Source organism: Naegleria fowleri, assembly GCF_008403515.1.
Source record: "Naegleria fowleri strain ATCC 30894 chromosome Unknown tig4, whole genome shotgun sequence".
Taxonomy (NCBI): domain Eukaryota; phylum Heterolobosea; class Eutetramitea; order Acrasida; family Naegleriidae; genus Naegleria; species Naegleria fowleri.
The window spans coordinates 428,721-446,944 of NW_025407936.1; the positions used below are offsets into that span (position 1 = coordinate 428,721).

General features: G+C 38.7%; 8 protein-coding genes across 8 annotated transcripts; 1 reads left to right on the forward strand and 7 right to left on the reverse strand.

Moving 5' to 3' along the window:
- Window positions 1–24: 24 nt before the first annotated feature.
- FDP41_007761 (uncharacterized protein) lies at window positions 25–2,739 on the reverse strand (the record flags this gene model as incomplete). The annotated part of the gene is made up of 1 exon (XM_044711541.1): window positions 25–2,739. The coding sequence occupies one exon, from the start codon at window positions 2,737–2,739 to the stop codon at window positions 25–27; it is 2,715 nt and encodes a 904-aa protein (XP_044568559.1).
- A 1,573-nt stretch (window positions 2,740–4,312) lies between these two features.
- On the reverse strand, window positions 4,313–6,217 carry FDP41_007762 (uncharacterized protein; the record flags this gene model as incomplete). Its single annotated transcript, XM_044711542.1, has 1 exon — window positions 4,313–6,217. One exon carries the CDS (start codon window positions 6,215–6,217, stop codon window positions 4,313–4,315), a length of 1,905 nt encoding a protein of 634 aa, XP_044568560.1.
- Window positions 6,218–6,454: 237 nt separating this feature from the next.
- Window positions 6,455–7,189, forward strand: FDP41_007763 (uncharacterized protein; the record flags this gene model as incomplete). Its single annotated transcript, XM_044711543.1, has 2 exons — window positions 6,455–6,669; window positions 6,844–7,189. The coding sequence occupies 2 exons, from the start codon at window positions 6,455–6,457 to the stop codon at window positions 7,187–7,189; spliced, it is 561 nt and encodes a 186-aa protein (XP_044568561.1).
- Window positions 7,190–7,367: 178 nt separating this feature from the next.
- Window positions 7,368–8,215, reverse strand: FDP41_007764 (uncharacterized protein; the record flags this gene model as incomplete). Its single annotated transcript, XM_044711544.1, has 2 exons — window positions 7,368–7,758; window positions 8,079–8,215. 2 exons carry the CDS (start codon window positions 8,213–8,215, stop codon window positions 7,368–7,370), a joined length of 528 nt encoding a protein of 175 aa, XP_044568562.1.
- A 210-nt stretch (window positions 8,216–8,425) lies between these two features.
- On the reverse strand, window positions 8,426–9,870 carry FDP41_007765 (uncharacterized protein; the record flags this gene model as incomplete). Its single annotated transcript, XM_044711545.1, has 2 exons — window positions 8,426–8,720; window positions 9,014–9,870. 2 exons carry the CDS (start codon window positions 9,868–9,870, stop codon window positions 8,426–8,428), a joined length of 1,152 nt encoding a protein of 383 aa, XP_044568563.1.
- Window positions 9,871–10,525: 655 nt separating this feature from the next.
- On the reverse strand, window positions 10,526–13,182 carry FDP41_007766 (uncharacterized protein; the record flags this gene model as incomplete). Its single annotated transcript, XM_044711546.1, has 5 exons — window positions 10,526–10,917; window positions 11,054–11,467; window positions 11,693–11,941; window positions 12,057–12,565; window positions 12,791–13,182. 5 exons carry the CDS (start codon window positions 13,180–13,182, stop codon window positions 10,526–10,528), a joined length of 1,956 nt encoding a protein of 651 aa, XP_044568564.1.
- Window positions 13,183–13,268: 86 nt separating this feature from the next.
- On the reverse strand, window positions 13,269–13,958 carry FDP41_007767 (uncharacterized protein; the record flags this gene model as incomplete). The annotated part of the gene is made up of 1 exon (XM_044711547.1): window positions 13,269–13,958. One exon carries the CDS (start codon window positions 13,956–13,958, stop codon window positions 13,269–13,271), a length of 690 nt encoding a protein of 229 aa, XP_044568565.1.
- Window positions 13,959–14,188: 230 nt separating this feature from the next.
- On the reverse strand, window positions 14,189–17,740 carry FDP41_007768 (uncharacterized protein; the record flags this gene model as incomplete). Its single annotated transcript, XM_044711548.1, has 3 exons — window positions 14,189–14,714; window positions 15,030–17,448; window positions 17,500–17,740. 3 exons carry the CDS (start codon window positions 17,738–17,740, stop codon window positions 14,189–14,191), a joined length of 3,186 nt encoding a protein of 1,061 aa, XP_044568566.1.
- Window positions 17,741–18,224: the final 484 nt, after the last annotated feature.

The following is an 18,224-nucleotide window of genomic DNA, read 5'->3' on the forward strand; positions in this document are numbered from 1 at the left end:
ATTGATAGGAGAGAAACCCAAATTCTACATCTCAAACACCATTCCATAGCTTGCCGAGTTCATTCCTCCCTTCATCATGGTTGTATCATAGGTAAAATTTGGAGTATTCGTGTTGGCAGAGGTGAGAGTGGACAATGTTTTGGCAGAGGTCGTTTTCTTGTTTCTCTTTGCACTCGTTGTTCTCGTCGAAGTTGAGGTCTTTTTGAGGTCATGAGAAGTATTACTCTCTGAAGTAGTCATCTTTGTCTTGGACGTCTTTCTCTTCTTCTTTTGACTTGTCTCATGATCCTTCTCATGCCGTTCATGATTCGAGTCCTCTTCAACAATGAGGTTCAAGTCTTCAGACGAGGAAGCCTCTGAATGGTTACCATTGTGATGAGTTTGAGAGGCATTCTCCTCCTCTATAAGAGACTTTTTCCGTTTCTGAGCCAAGGCACGATTCTTCTTTCTCTCCATCTCTTGTCTTGTTTTGGAACGAGCCCAAAAGTTATCACTTTGTGCCAAGACCACCACAGACGAGCCGCGAGGGGATGATCCCTCAGCACCACCAGCACCACCAGCATTACTGTTGAACGACAACTCTGTCTCATCAACCTCCTCTTCTTCTTCCTCCTCCTCCTCCTGAGAAACGAGTACCATTCGCACAAAGCAAACCTTCTTAGAGGCACCACCATCCGTCTTTTTTCGTTTTCTTCCCTTCTGTGAATCGGTGGTGAGTGAAGAGGAGGAAGAGTTGTGAGAGGAGTGATTACAGCTTGCATTGCTGTTCTTTCTGGAAGCAGCAGCAGCAGCAGTTCTCTTATTGTTATTGTCTCGTTTGATGAGTAATTGCAAGACCACCGATGAAGGGAATTCCAAATCTTGTTGTTGTTGGAAAGACATTCCTCCCAATACGGAGGAGAGTGTTTCAAAACCTTCGACCATGATGGCCTCTGAGGAATCATCCTCATCGAGATAGGAACACAACTCGACACGACACTCCTCCATAAAGATTTCATGGAGTGGTTTCGATTCAAACGATTCCATCCATAGTGATGGCGAGGAGGAAGAAGAATGATGAGGATTACCTGCAAGAATGGTGAGACCTTGTTGTTGTTGTTGCTTCAACAAGTGAATTCTCTTCATAATACGAGTCATGTGAATGTTGATGCAATCATTGACGAATACAGAGAATTTGGATCCTCTTGGACGACAAGTTCCATTGTTTTCAGTAAAACCATTAGGATCACAAGTCATTTCAAGAATTGTATCACTTTCTTTTGCATTCATCTCCTCTTCTTCCTTTAAGGAGGTATGAATTAAGGAATGAAACCAACGAATCATCATGGCTGATCGTTTCGATCGAGCACTCTCAGTGGTTCGCATCGTTGTATCATCATCATTGAGGATATGCATTTTAGGTCCATCCTTAATGGTGTTGTATGTAGTGCTGGTTGAAGTAGTGGTGGTTGAAGTGCTGGCGTTTGTTGTTGTTATTCCTTGTTGTAACAACTCAGATTTGTTGTTCATCAATGATGATTGGGAGAGTAGCAGTGATGATGATGATTTCATGACCTCTTCTCGAACATCATTGCTACCCACACTGTGTGATGAAATGACACTCTTGGATTCACAACTACTATTATTACTTTTAGTAGAAGTGTGAGAAGATGACATGATCAATGAAGGAGTAGTTTTGTGATCTCGATGGTGGAGAGCAGAGTGTGGAATTTGATTCAAGTTGTTGTTGTTCATGATGTTGTTGTTCTGTTGTTCTAATGAGAAGAGAATGTTATTTACAGTATTATTCATGGTGGGGGTATGAAAAGCACCATTTTGATCATTTCCTTCCAAATATCCCAAAATAGTCAACAAATCATTGTCATCTGAAACTTGTTGATTTGAAGGGACACAACATTCGAGGAGTAAAGAGTTGATGTTATTGTTGTGGTTGATCTGATTAGTGTCATCTGTGGAAAGGAAGTGAAAATCATCCAATTCAACGTTTTGATTGATGACATTTTGTGGTACTTCCTGTCTTTGCAAAAGGAGATAGGGATTCGTGTGTGATTGTTGCTGCACATCTGCAATGTTAAGGAATGGTTGTTGTGGGAATTGAGTAGATTGTTGTAGGTGATGATGTTGGTTGTTGAGAGGAAGGAACGACATGTTGTTGTTGTTGCAATTTCTTCTTGTTGTTGTTGGATGAGAATAGTTCTCCAAACCAAACTGTTGTTGTTGTTGTTGCTGGACAGAGTGTGGATAGGAAGTGGATGACAACGATTGTTGTGGTGGTGTTGTTGATGACGATGACGACAATTCTGGCAGTGCAGCATCAGAGAATGGCTGTGTGGTTACCGACTCGTTTGAAACTTGTTGCCATGAATTGCTCATGGTGGCAGCTGGATCACAGAGACGGCTCGTTATCATACAATTTTGGAGAGGATAATGTGATGGATGTGACTGAGTCTCAGATGGGATCCATTCAGTTGAATACAGTTGAGGTGGTGGTTGGGTGTTGATGTGATGATGATCATTATGGTGATCCAACATGAGAGAGTGCATACTATCGATATCCACTCCACCACCCTGATTGTGGTCTTCTAGATTGAGAGATGATGAAGGAATGTTGGAGCCATCAAGGATCATTAGGTTGGGATCGACGATGGAGAGGAGACCCAAATGGTCGAGACTGGCTTCTTGCAGTACAATGTAGGAAGTGGTCGTCGTCGTCGTGGTTGGATGGTGATGATTTGTCATTGTATTCAAGGAAGACATTTTGGCCGTAGAGGTATGAAAAAGATCTTTCAAAATCAAGGATCACACGAGAGATGTCGTCGTCGTGGTTGTTGTTGTTGTTGGTCGTGTTGCAATAACGTTGAGGATTTGTTTTCTCTAAGATTATAAATTCAAAGAGGTGTGTGTTTTCTTGATCTCTATGACAGTCACCTATTGCTCAAAAGGGAATCGAAAGTGTGTGATTGTATTCTGACGAACGGTGAATGATGTGAGTATCACTCAAGAAATCTCAATAAGACCCAAAAAGAGTTTTCAGGAAGGGATCAAGACAAGAACGAGAAGAAAATATGAAAAGAGGAATTGATGGGAGATGAAGGAATAGAATTTGGTTATGAGAATGGTTCCTTTTGTTGTTATATTTGGGTGTTGTAAACTGAGAACAAGTTGTGAAGAGAGAGAATTAGTGAAAGCAGTGTTGTAGAGTGTGTTGAGGATGATAGGCCTCGTGTTATGAATCAGTTCTCTTCGGAAGAGAGAGTGTGTTTTCGTTACGTTCAAGAGATCCAATTCAGAAGGAAGAAGTTCTTCTTGTTGTTGATATCACAAACACCTTCTCGAGAAGTGAGCTGTTGTTGTTGTTGTTTTTTGTTTGATGTGTCCACTTTGGAATAATTTGAAAGGGTGAGAACTGCTGATTTGTCATGCTTGTTCGAGTTTGTCTCTCTCGTTGAAATTCGTGTTGGGCGCTTCAAGTCAACGGTTGGAGATTTCGTCCACAGTTTGCCACTTCTGGGCCGTTGTGTCAATGTCGATCGGTCATATGGAAATCGTGAATTGCGAGGATTTGGGATGACGATACCATCATTGACCACAAGCAGCAGGTTGGTTGTGGCGTTTACAGTGGAATTTGTGGGCCAAGGATTCGACTATTGTGAGGTCGCCAAAGGGTGCAAGGGCGACACTTCAAGTTGTATTTTGCATCATTCTCGGTCAAAAAGATGATATTTGGTGAAAGGATATCCACTTGGACAAATTATTTTCATGGAAAGTGATGGTTGTAGCGTGGTTGAGAAAGATTTCAGTTTCCATATGGTTGATTCATGGACAAAACTGTGAAATACAACAGTTTGCAGTACTTTGTACTGAGATGACACCTTCTTATGTTGCATGGTAGTAATTCTTTGATATTACACCGGCAGAGTATTTACAGGTTGCACAAAACAAGCGGCCAAAAGCAGAAAACCCTATTCTAAGAACGAACAAATATCTCTTTGTGAAAGTAAGGCAGTTTTTGATAAATTCTGTTCGTAATCCAAATACGTAATGGTTTAACCACGGCCTAAAAGCATCATGATGCATCTTTGTTTTTGGAAATAACGACGAGGAGACTGGATACTGTTGGTGATTCTTCTATACTCGCACATGTCCACGATTCAAGTTTCTTGAAACATCGCGAATCTTTTGGAAACATTCAAGATTAGAAACAGTATCCAAGCCACAGATATCCAAAAACGCATATTTGTATTAAAGTATCATGTCATCTACAGTTTCACACAACATGCCAAGTAAAAACTCTTGTAAGGCTAGTTGTATGTTATTGTTGGGCGCATCCTGGTGGTACTTGTTGTCCTCTCTGACCTGTGCCTCTTTGACCAGCTAAACTTCTCATAAACATGTCAATGTTTGCTTGAGGGTTGTCATGGAAATCGTCATCGTCTTCGTCACCCTCATCATCGTCATAATATTCATCATCATCGTCGTCATCATCTCCTTCTTCTTCTTCATATTTTTTGTTGCGACGACGTTCTCTGATTTCTTTGAGATGATCCTCAATGACTTTGTCAAAATCAATTTCCTCGTACTCGTAATCTTTCTCAGAGGGACATCCGGCGAGTTGTCTCATTCTGTAACCCACCCAGTCACCTTCTAAAAGTGAGTCTTCTCCATTAGTTGCACCGCTTGCATGATATATGGTCTTCAATAATTGAATATCAGAAATTTTTGAATAGGGAGAGTCAGGATCATTAGAAAGAATAGCATTTCGAACACTACGTAAATGTTTCAACGTAAACAGGAATTTTCTCTTCTCAATAATAATCCAATCTTCTTGTGGAATTCTATCTGGCTCGTCCAAGTAATTTTCAAAGAAAATCGACCAAGGAATTTCATCATCCTTTTTTTTCTTGTCTTTTTCATTGTTGTCTACTGCTAGAGGAAGAATTCTGTATTCAAGCTTGGCAAAGTAATCATGAGAATAATATCTTGTTTTGTGATAATAAGAATAGCGAACATCTAGACACTGATAGGAATGAGTCGAGTAAATTCTCCCTTCCATTCTTAAATCTTGTAATGCTTCAAAGTCCATATAGCCTGCATCTTTGGACTTGATGACAGTTTGAGCACAAAAATCTCTTGCAACACTTTGTGTCAAGTTGTCTCCACGAAGTACATTTTTCAATGCTCTCATCATATTTCTACAAACATAATCTCCTTCTTCAGGATATTCTTTTTCAATGAATGAGTTATGTTGTTTTTGAGCACTAGTTCGAGAGGCAAAATATTGATGCCACTTTTCATTTTCATCCGCTGAAGGTGTTTCACTGCCACTTGATGGTAAATAGAGCTTGAAAATTTCCTTACTCTTTTCTCGCCAATTAATAGCAGAGGAGTTATTTTCATTCTCTTTGATAATTCTATCAGCAAGAGCCAAATCGAAATATCCTTGGTCACTAGAGTGAGTCATGGCCTCTTTAGAGAATTCATCAAACTCTCTTTTTCCCTTCACAGTGTTGACAACCACAAACACTGGAAAGGCAAATGAATCCTTAACTCTTTCAATGGTAATCTTTGAATTTTTTTCGGTAATTCGATATAACCACAGAGAGTTCATTGGAATATTGAACAATTCAAGTAAACGAACGACAACTCCATGCGAAGTCAGATTGTCGGCCATCATTCTGGAAAACTTCATATGAGGAGCAAAACCATCATTACTTGGAGTCAACTCGATACCTGCATTTCTTACCAAGCCACACATTTCCTCGCCAACACAGTAAAATGTTCGCTCCACCTCTTTAAGAGGTGGTAATTGTCTGTGATAGAGTGGTAAGTTGAGGCTTTTGAGTTTTTCTTTCATGTACGGAGTGAAATCCTCTTTCGACATGACTAATGCTTGAATTGTTTCTCCCACAGGATTAAACTCTTTGATGATACTATTCATCATATTATTTTGATTCCCTTCCTTGAACACTTTATCATCCTCCTCATCTTGCTCCTCTTCATCATTTTGATCTTCTTCATCATCATCTTCCATTTCTTCATTTTCTTCATCTTCTACATCTTCATAATCTTCATCATCATCATCATCATCATCTTCTTCGTCCACATGTTGTTCTGGTGTTTCCACTCGCTGAGTTTGACCCGGAGGACTATTGTTGGTTTTTGTTGTGGTGGTAGTTACTTCTGTGCTCTCTTCAACGACTTCTTCAATGGTAGGCATTTTTTAATTGGCTCAAACATTTCTCAAAGATGTTAAGTTTGAGGTTGGAGGCTGTTACAAAACTCAATGAGAGTGATGATGGATTGCTACACTCGATCACACATGAACCAACTGCTGCTTTTTTCTCTCTTTGAAATAAGTTGCGGAAGTCCAAGTGTTCGTATTGCGCTTGTACAAGGTCTTTCTAGTGATATCCAAGCGCGCAAGTGCAAAAGGTCCATGCATTCGACAAAAAAAATGTTCAACACAATCTTGCCTCGTTCCATCATCCAACCGTTGATGAGTCGTGGTATTGTTTCTAGAAAGGTTGTCATAGTTACGGATGAAATGTGGAGAGCTCATAGGAATTTTAATGTTGTGGCAATGAGTCATTCTACAAGCAACACCATACGAGAATTTTCGTCGTCAAACTCGAAATGTATGAGTGTTGGATACAAAAATCCGAACGCAGAGTATGTATGGTAACTTTTAGTACACATTATTGTACAAAATATTTGATGAAATAATTGTATGGACAACACTTGTGAAAATAATATTTTTGAATGATTTTAATTTCCGAACATATAATAATAATTTAAATGTTCGGCAACTCCATGCGCCCAATCAATTTTCTCTAAATTTAATAGGACTGTCAATATTACATTTGTTGACCCAAAGAACAATATCAAAAAAACAGTAAAGGCCCCAATAGGAGAGCATTTATTGGCTGTCGCTCATGCCAATGATATCGATTTAGAGGGTGCTTGTGAGGCCTCTCTTGCTTGCTCTACTTGTCATGTATACATTCAAGACGAATATTTCAACAAATGTGGAGAGCCAGAAGAGGAAGAAGAGGATATGCTTGATTTGGCATATGGATTGGCTCACAATTCAAGATTGGGTTGTCAAGTCATTGTCTCTAAGGAGTTGGAAGGAATGACAGTGACCCTACCAAAAGCAACTAGAAACATGCAAGTCGATAAGAAGAAGTAAAATTTAAGAGTTTGGATCCACGCAAATGATATTAAGGATGAATATTTTCAATTTAAATAATTTATTCTAGTTTTATTGCAATGTTAAATTTGACCAATAGAATGATAATTTCCAGACCATAAAAAGTTCTTGAAATAACACCATGATGTTTTGATGTTGTGCCATGACATGAATGCAATTACTTCTTTCCAAGAAAATCAACTTTTTGGGCGTTGGCGTACAGCTTTTGAGCTTCATTTTCAGCTGCAATTTGTTCAAGCGATGTGGCACTTTCTGGTTTGAAAACATAACGATCTACATTATAGGTATAGACTTGCTTATTTTCTCTTTCGTCAATGACATAAGCAGCCTTCTTGTCCATATCCATTCCGTAAAAAGGTCCAACAGGTTGGCCTGGCATCAACTTGAGCTTTCCCTTTTGAGCATTCTCTATCACCTCTTGTCTGTAAACAATAGTATCGATATGTTCTGGATTCCATCCGGCTCCTCTACGGAAATCTTGTTGATAGTATTTAATATGGAAGTTCTTGATGAACGCTTGACGAGGAATGGCAACATCCTCTTGAGATCTGTTGAAGAAGAAAATTAAGAGAGTGTTGTTTTGTTGAAAGGAAAATAATAATAATAATCCAAATTTGTCATTCCGTTGAGATGTTGTTTAAATATTAAATTGTTGGCAGTATGTGGTTGTTAAGTACCATTCCATTTCATCATACGAATCATGTACGATGATTCATGGTTCAAAAACAAAATTTCATAATGATAGTCATTCGAACGACATTATCATCATCACGGGGAAATGTGTGCGATGATTAAACCCCACAAATTTCAAAGATTAAAATATATAATCATCATCTCTCCAAACTCATTGCCCAAAAGAAACACTTACGAAGGTGATGGTGTACGGTATTCCTTCTGATGTTCGGGAAGGTAGTGTTTAAATTCAGGATCCAATCCCCACCACCTGTCCACTCTTCTCTTGAGCATCTTGGTCCACTTTTCGATCAAGGATGTTGACTTGGGCATTTTTTGTTGTTGGTACAATTCTGAATCAAGCCATCAGTTGTTCTGGCAGAATTGTGATGACAATATAAATAATTTAATGTTGAACAAAATAATAGTTGTGGGAACATTACATCAGGTCAATAAAGTAAATACAAGCTATTTACAAAGTTGTTCATTATTGGTTGTGAGTAGTCATTAAAACATCATGGAAGAATTGCACCACAAAATTATTTAAGGTTCTTCGTCATTCATTCTTACAAAGCCTTCTTGAGAAGTATTGAGAGAACCCTCACCACGACTAGTACTCTGTTCAGAGTATGAAGCCATATTCTTGATAATGGTAAGTCGATAGGCTTGACATCCTAGACAAGAGCCACAGCAGGCCATCACACAAACCAAGGACAAGACAGCAGAGAAAATTGTAATTGCCAACACAGTGGTTGAATCCTTTCCAGGAAATTCAAAATCAAGTTTTAGCTCAACATGAGCAATGATGGTTTCAATAACCATCACTAGAATGAGCAAGCTGTAGTGTTGCAGGGTTGATAACATTTCATAAAGATGCATATACAACATTAAGATTGACATCAAGCAAGGTGATTAAACATTGATACAAGTATCATAAGATTAAGGTTGACACCAAGCAAGGTTGTGAACATTAAAATGCACACAAAATAAGGTTGTAAATATTCAAAAATTAATATTGATATATATATATATATAAAATAATGCGAAGAGAAACATCAAAATACATGATCAATCGATTTTGATACATGAAAAAGAGTCATATTAAACAATGTGTTACCAGACAAAACTTACGCCAATGAAATGAGATGAGCAATGGTGGAATATTTTCTATGTTTGACATTCTTCGTGAGAGTGGAATAAATACCAATGGAGCCTGACACAAGAACAATCACAGTGATGATGGCTTGCATGACGAGAGATGACACTGAAAATTTAAATTGAGAAATACCTTGAGCGACGGCATAAATTGTAAAGAAGAAAGAGGTTAATTGAACCACTCCATAAAGTGTCAAAAGGATGGCAAATACCAAAACTACACGTGTCCATGTCGAATATTTTGAAGTCATCATCATTTCTGGATTGATGTACGAATGTTGGAGATGAGCGGCAGTGGTCATGACATGTCCACCAGGATTCATAATGTAATTGTTAGAGGTTGGGCGAGGCATCATCATGATCTGAGGTTGATTATTGGTTGAATAGGTTGTGTCATCGTGTTGTTGTTGTTGTGATGGTAGCGGTGATGATTGTGGAGGATAATAGTGCGGCGATGGTTGGGACATGCTTGTTAATGGTGCTGTGGCGTTGTGTTCCTTGGAGTTGATCTGATTTCCAGTCTGTTGAAGTCCTCGGGAAACCACTGCGAAATTTGAAGGCACATTCTGATCGTAGTCTTTGAGTTCAAGCATGGAATCATCGTGATGATGTTCTTCTTCATGGAAATTTGTTGGTTGTTGTGCGGGTGAGAATGCCACGAAGGGAGAAACCTGTACTTGTGGAGTGTATTGAACGCTTTGGTTCATCATCATGGGCAATCCAGATGATCCGACAAGATTAACACCACCACTTGGGAGAGTGGATGGTGGAGAGTATTGTACAGAGGGAGATGACGGCGAATGGTCGACGTGGTGCTGATGATTGGGGTTCATTTTGGGTGTTTAGTCCTCGAACAATGAGAAAGACTTGTCTCGAGAGATGGGCAATTTTTTGTTGTTCGAAATGGAAGCGAGTTCAAACAAAGCAACAGAGCAAACGATCGTCTGTATTTAGACATCTCCATCTAGCATCAGAATGACAACTTTCACATTGAAGAAGAATGGGTCAAAACTTCGGAAAGTGATACCTTTACGACATCAAGTTGACCCACAGTTGATCTAATGACATTTCAACTTTCAATACCTCATTCATTGATTTTCCTCTCAGTATTTCCACACCGAACGCCCGAAATAAAAAATTTTTTCGCCCTCCGTGGGGCTCGAACCCACGACCGTTGGATTAAAAGTCCAACGCTCTACCGACTGAGCTAGGAGGGCTACTCATTCGGGAGTCAATATTTATTCGTATTGGCTTTACTGACTGTTTCAGTGCGCCTGTGGTGTGGGTCAGCAATCAGCCGCGAGTTCATTGAAACCATACAGTCAGCCTGTTACGATAACAGGTACAAATTTTTAATCTAGAAAATAATACATGGAGGTAATTTAAATAGATCGATTGAATTTTGGAATTGACTGAAAGTTCAAAAAAACGTCCAATCGATCCTGGTTAAATTACCTCATTCCAATACAAACAAACAAACAACAACAACTACTCCTTCTTCAAACCCAATTTTTCAGAAGCCCAATCTCTCAATACAAACTTTTGAATCTTTCCAGTAACAGTGAGTGGAAATTCATCCATAAAGAGAACATATTTTGGAATCTTGTAGTGAGCAATTTGATTATGACAATAAGCATTCAATTCCTCCTGTGTGAGTGATTGACCTCTCTTGAGAATGATACAAGCACAAATTTGTTCACCATATTTGGCATCTGGAACACCCACAATGGCTACATCCTTAATGGCTGGATGTAAATAGAGGAAGTTTTCAATTTCTCTTGGAACAATGTTTTCACCTCCTCGAATGATGATGTCCTTAATTCTTCCTTCAATACTGCAATAAGGTCCTTTTTCATCCTTTCTAAATACAGCAATGTCACCTATTTTTAAAATACATGTATTTCATAAAAAAATATATACAATTAGCATTCATTTCGATCAGAATATATGGAAATTCCAATAAATAAAGAAAATTCAAATATGACTCAATGAGGCACAACCAATACCACTACCCACCTGTTTTCATCCATCCATCCTTATCAATCACCTTCTTAGTCGCATCTGGTTGATCCCAATAATATTTCATCACCAAATATCCTCTCACATGCAATTCACCTTGAGTTCCAAATGGTACAATTTTACCAGTTTCTGGATCCACCACTCGAGCCTCCACATGTGGATGGATTCGACCCACAGAGGTCGTACGAACCTCCAAACTATCATCAATATGCGTTTGGAAGGAAACTGGACTTGTTTCAGTCATTCCATAACAATTGGTGATTTGAGAAAGATGCATTTCATGAATGCAACGTTTCATGAGAGGCATTGGACAGAGAGAGCCAGCCACAATGCCTGTTCTTAGAGAGGAGAGATCATATTGTTTGAAATTGGGATGTTCCAATTCTGCAATGAACATGGTTGGAACTCCATCTGTGGTAGAAAATGGGCGAGGGGTGATGTGTGCGTGTGGATAGAGAGATATTCGATTTAGTTTTACATGATTGGTGTGATATATTAAAGTGATCGACGATGATTGTAAAAATATTAATAATAATAATAGAATATAATAATATTATAAATGTGTGTATGTTAAAAGGGATCGACGATGATTGTAAATATATTATTGCAGAATTGGAAATACTGATTAATACTTACGTAATGCAGTACATTTGTGATTGTGAACGGCTTTCAAAGCTGCTTCAGCGTCAAATCCAAAACTTGGCAATACAATTCCACACCCATGCAACATGAATGCTAAAAATCCTAAATTAGAACCAAAACAGTGATAAAATGGTACACAGAGAGCGAGTTTGTCTTGACCTGTTTGTAAATTCATTCCTTGACCAACGAAATAGGAATTATTAATAATGTTGTGATGAGTGAGAGCAGCAGCTTTTGGAAGACCTATTTCGAACATGGAGAATTCAAATGTATTCAATAATTTCAAGTGAAAAAGAATGTGCATTGCACAAATACCCATATTGGAATGAAAGAATTCATTTCTCCATACACAACCTACCTGTAGTTCCCGACGTAAATTGAATATTCAAAGTATCATGACAATGATGTTTCACTTTGGTCCAACTTTGTTGAGAAAAATTTCTTGGCAGTGTCACATTCAATAAATCCACAAAATTAATCATTCCATTGTAATGCTTTTCACTTGTCAAATCACCCTCTCTGAGTGGAGAGCAATAAAAAATGTGTCTCAAGTGAGGCAATGCTTCACTCTCCACTGTTGGAACAGCATTGGAGGAATCCAAATTCAAAAAAGAAGCACTTCCATGTGAAGATTGTTTTTCCAATCCAGGGCATAAGTCATAGAGCATTTGAACATAATTGGTTCCCTTAAATTCTGGAACAATGATGAGACCTTTACATTGGACAAGATTGAGAGCATGTTGCAATTCGTGTTTTCTGTAAGCTGGATTGACATTGACAACAATGAGACCAAGTTTTGCAGCTGCCATCAATACAATAACCCATTCATGAGAGTTTGGCATCCAAATTCCGATACGATCGTTCTTTCTATAAATGCAGAAATAGCATTTGTGTGTATATTGAGATAGGTTTCAAAACACACAAGATGATGAAATTTACAAATGAATGTTTAAAAAAAAATTTTTAAAAAAACATCATTCAAGAGATTCCACAAGAATTTGAAAGATCATCATGATCATCATGACCACAACAAACATAGGATCAAAAACACTCATCAAAATTACCAATAAACAGAATTAACACATGACTTACTTGTATCCTAAACGATGCAATGAATTTGCCAAATGCAATGATTGATCATAAACCTCTCTCCAGCTCAATCGTTGATCCCTATAATTATTATGTTCATTTCCACACACTTGTAACAGAGCATGGGAATCACCCATTTCAAAGACTCTCTTTTCAAATCTCTCGAATAATGTTTCATTGATCAACTCTTGATCAAAGTTACCACGAATGAATGAATAGTCAATTCCTTGAGAAAGATCATGATGACGATGTGTATGGAATTGTTGTTGTTGTTGTTGACATGATGACAAGAAAAGCTTGTTCTTTTGAATGGATTTCATGGACAAAAGACGACCAGCCTGAGTGATCATCGTTGTGCTGCTGGGGATTAACAACGAAGAAGATGTTTTGGACATTTTTTGTGCGATGATCTAGAGATGAATTTATTTTCCGGAAAGGAGTTTTGAAATCGAATTCATTGTAAAGTTGAGGCCAACAACTCTCACCTCTTTGAACGTGGATACAATGGCTCAGGATATTGTTTCCGATAATTACGGACATACTCCTCCAATTCGCCTCTCTTCTTCATTTCTAACAATTCTACTAACGTGTCTCCATGGCATGCCTTCGTAGGGTCAGACTTACACCAACATCCCAATACTTTACCATCCAATTCTTCCAAATCTTGCAATAGATCATCCCTTCTCAGAATGTAATCTCTATATTTTTGACATGCCACTTCTGCACTGCCATTACATGTTGAAACAGGGTATGGATTGCCCCATTTCGAATGAGGTAAATTCCATCCACCCATGGTCATGGCTCTTCCGATATAGACCTCACAATCTTGAACGACTTGACCATTTCTACGTTGTAATTTTACAACACGAGTTCTGCTGGTGCTGCAACTACCACTACTAGTGGATGTACCTAAAGTTTTAGTTTGATTATTATTATTATCATTAGAATTGAATGCCACATGTTGAGATTTAAATTGTGATGTTTGTGGTTCTGATTGAGAAGTAGATTTGGAAGGTGGGACTTGTGCACTCATTGTAGATTCATATTCGGAAGAACTGGGTGAATTCTTATTGGATCTTCTCGGTCTCTTTTCAGAAGATTGTGAGAGCTCATCCTTTTGATTCTTGTTGACATGGACGGCTTGAAAATTGAAAGTTCTGGATTGAGACATTTTTTTTGGAATTGTAATTTTTGTGGTGGTGTTTTCGTTCGCAAAAGTTGAATTAATGCTTTGAAAGAGGTGAACTTGTGATTTAAATTCAACTTGGAAGTTCAATTTTGAACATGATACTCTGAGATGAATGATAGTGCTACTGTTGCTTGCTCAGATGTTCTTTAATATGAATGGTATCACAAAACAAAATACCATTTATTAGAGTTGTTGTGGTTATTCATGTCTTTTCATTTCAGAAATATCTCACCCATGACGTCTTTGAGTTCATTGACTCTCAATTCTCCAAGCCGACTTCGATTGTACTCTCCTTGATTGACCAACTCAATGGTGTCTTTTAACTGATCCAAATCGAGATGCAACAATTCTCGAATGTGATCTTCCATGTTTTCCAAAATGTTGGCATTTGAGGATGTAGTGGTTGTGCTCTCTTTTGGGATATTTCCTTTGAATAACAAATTCAAAATGTCGTTACATGCATCCTTCATCTTTTTCGATTGAGAGAGAATTTTGTGTTGTCTTGAAGTGATGTTGGTCGCCAAGGGAGGAGACATTCCACTGGAAGTTGTTTTTTGTTGGAGTGAACACAATTCATTGTGTAAAGATTTTAGAACTTGAACCGTGCGGTTGTCGAGATTGGGTGAATTATCAATGACGATGGGTTGTTCGTGTTCTCTGCTTCGAGACAAGGCATTAGAGTCAAATCTTTTGGTTTCTACCATTTCCGTACTAATACTACTACTACTACTGTTACTACTGATGATGATGTGATGGTGTTGATCGCAAAAAATGTTGTTGTTCAGGAAAGGGAAGAAAATGTGTGAATCTTGAGAGGTTGTGAGATTTATTTTCTTTAGTGTTCACGAATCTTGTTTCAAGTGTTGTTGTTGCTGTTGTCCAATCACAGCTGTGAGAAGCATAAATGAAGGCATAACTTTAAATTGTTGAATTTCTTTTTAAGGAAATACGACGTCTTGAAATTCACATAAACTTGTAAAATCAAATTCATTTGTATTAGAACCTGCCAAACTCTGGATGGATAGAACGGTGCTTCTCCGAGGAGGGACCTACTTGGAAGTCTTGCTCTGAAGTAACGCAACAAAATGAGGTTCTCCAATAAGTGGAAAGTCAGGTGGATTCATTGAGAATGCACTTCTGACCTCTCGACAAGAAGGATAAATGAACACTTTGTATCGTCTTCCATCAAGATCCCACTTGGCACGAAACGCGTTCTTATTCTTTTTCAAATCAGATGCTTGCTTGTCAAGTGAGGGAAGATCATTAGGTTCTTGGCTGGTTATGAAGCATCTGATGGCGTTTCTTCCATGATTTTCAAAGTCCCATTTTGCTGTACCATCAACATTAATATTGGGCGTGAACTTTGGATCTCTTGTTCCCTTAACAAATGCTTGAATATGTAAATTACTAATTTTCAAGTTAACGCCGTCAGTCAATTCAATATCTGACTCGACTACGTGCAATGGACCCTCTGTTTCGTTAGATCGTAGTGAATCAAGGCTACTCGCAGAACTGGATGGAGAATTTGTGAGAGTTGGAGGAGCACTAGAGCTTTGACTTCGTTCATTATTATGGGAGGTGTCTATCAGACTTGGTTTGTAACTCTTGGTAGTATCGATATATGAATGGCTTTGTCGCTTTTCATAAGACAAAGATGGGCTATGATATCTGTCAGAGGATTTTTCGTAATATGGTCTGCTACTACTTGATGAGTAGTACTCTTTGCTACTTCCTGAATAATAATTGCTGCTTGAGTAGTAACCAGATTTTTGTTCATAGCTTCTCTCATGATAGCCTTGCTCTTTTCTCTGGAAGCGATCTTCTTGTCTTCTTGTGTCACTTGGAGATATTGGCCCGCTTCTGTATGAAGATGGAGGTCTGTTAAATGGCACAGATGGTGTTTGAGGTGACGATTGAGGTGTTGTCGTGGAGGGTGTTTTATCTGAATTTGATTTGGCAATGACAGTAGACCTATTTGGATCACTTGGAGAAATTGGCCCAGCGATCATTGGTCTGGAAGTAGGAGGTTTAAAGGGTGTTGTTGAGTTTGGGACAATGGAACTTGGAGAAATTGGGCCGTTCCGAATCGGTGGTCTTTCTGTATTGGATTTACTGATGTCACTAGGTTTCTCAACCGAATCAGATGGCCTTTCTTTGCTGATATCAACTGGTTGTGTGACTGGCGTGTTGGAAGAAGTTGGTGGATAGCTAGCAAGTTTTCTTGTGTCACGAGAAAGAACTGGAGGGGAATTTGTTGGTGGTGAGGGGAATTCGGCTCTCATGGGATCAGTGGGAGAAATTGGTCCAGTAATATTTCTGCTGCTTGGCATTCTTTGGACAGATTGACCTCTTGGATCAGTTGGAGAGACAGGACCTAACGTTGTTGTTGGTTGTTTAGAGTTTTGAGGATTATAAGGCACAGGTGGAGTATTAGGAGAAACTAAGGAGCTAGAGCGAGAGGAACCCACTGCACCATAATCAGTGGTTGCTCGTCGTGACAAGTCCGTTGGAGAAACAGGACCTGACGTGGAGGCGATTTTAAGAGCAATGTCACGTTCTTTGAACTCTGGGTAGATCTGCAATTGTGCGGGTGCTTTTCTTCTCTTGCTTTTTGAGAAAGTACTGTCATCCTTGTGCTGGCTTAAGAAAGCGGCAATACCTCCCACAACAGGTTGAATGGTTTGGGTGGCAGAGCTTGAAGCAGAAGGTGGTGGATTCTGATTATTTGGTATTGTGTCCTGAGTACCGTTGTGGTTGGTTACTTGGGGTGGTGGCATGGATGTACTTGTTGTTGAGGGAGCAAGATTTGTTCCAACGCACGCTTCAGTGGCAAGCTTTGGAAAAAACCTTAATCTTGGATCTGAAGGAGGAGAATGTGACAATGTTCTATTTACAGTACGAGCGTTATCTGTCGATGGAGGATTAGTTGGTGGCAGAGGCAAATGACTCAAGGGCTGTGTAGGAGGAATGGATGATGAAGAAGATTGTGAAACGAGTGAGGACGATAGCACTGGAGGTAAAATTTGCGAACTAGATCCTGAAATAAGGGAAGGCTTGACACTAACAGATGAAGATGATGGAGGTAAAATTTTCTTTTTCTGAATTCGGAAAGGAGGCTGGCTGGCGCCTGTACTGCACTCCTCGGGATTCTTTTTTCTTGCCTTAGAAAGAGGATTGGTGTCAATACTTGAAATATATTTTGCTGTCATTTGTGATGGTTTTGTTTCTGCACTTGATTTGTCATCCTCATCATCGTCCAAAATTAATTTTCTCTTTTTTGTTGAGCTTGTCTCTTCCGAAGTGTTATTAGTAACGTTAGTACTATTATTGCTTGATGATGAGGCTTCCAATGCAGAGTTTTTCAAATTTTCTGTATTCTCTTTATCCTTGTCAGCATCGTCATCTAAAATTTGTCTCTTATTGATTTTAATCGGTTCCGAAGAGTTTGTAGCTGCCAACTTTGCTCTTGATTCTAAAAATTGCATAAAAATTAATTATTTGAAAACCACCTTAAAAAACTTACGTATTTGTTCTTCCTTTTCACGCCTAATTGATTTCAGCCTCGATTGAATTTCCTTTCTTCTATCCTCAAATTCATCAATAATAGTTGTTTGACCATCCAATGTCACATTTTCGAATGGTTCCCATGTATTTTTACTGTCGTCATAACCTTTCCATTTCACCAAGTACGTTGGCCTTCCTCCGGAGTACTTTTTCGCGATAATATATTCTACTTCGTATATATCACTTTCTCCGATGGACATTTGTGTTTGAGACAAAGTAAATACTCCACTACTACTAGAATAAAACTTCGTATTATGATCGTTCCCACAAGAAATGATATTAATAATTATCACAAAATTTGTGTAAACAAAGTTGATGTCGGAATGAAGTCCGAGAGGATGATTGCGTTTTTTTTGTGTACGTGATGAGGAATTTGTTGCTTCAGGCCAGAATTTGAAGTTTTTTATTGGCGGCAACAAGCCTTTGTTCTACTGATCAAAAGGTTTGTGTGCTGAAAGCCGTGTTGATGTACATCAACTCAATCATGAGGATTCGGTTTCACAAGCCTTGAGCATATGCACGAACAATTTTGCTCTCAAAAAAATAACCGTTACAATTAATGAATTTAAAAAATTAAAAAAATTCGACAACCCCTTTCAGACCCTTTTAATTTCTCGTCCAAGCGACTGATATCGCTCCCACAACAACAACATCATACTGATCGGTCGTGATTGGCTCCTAAAT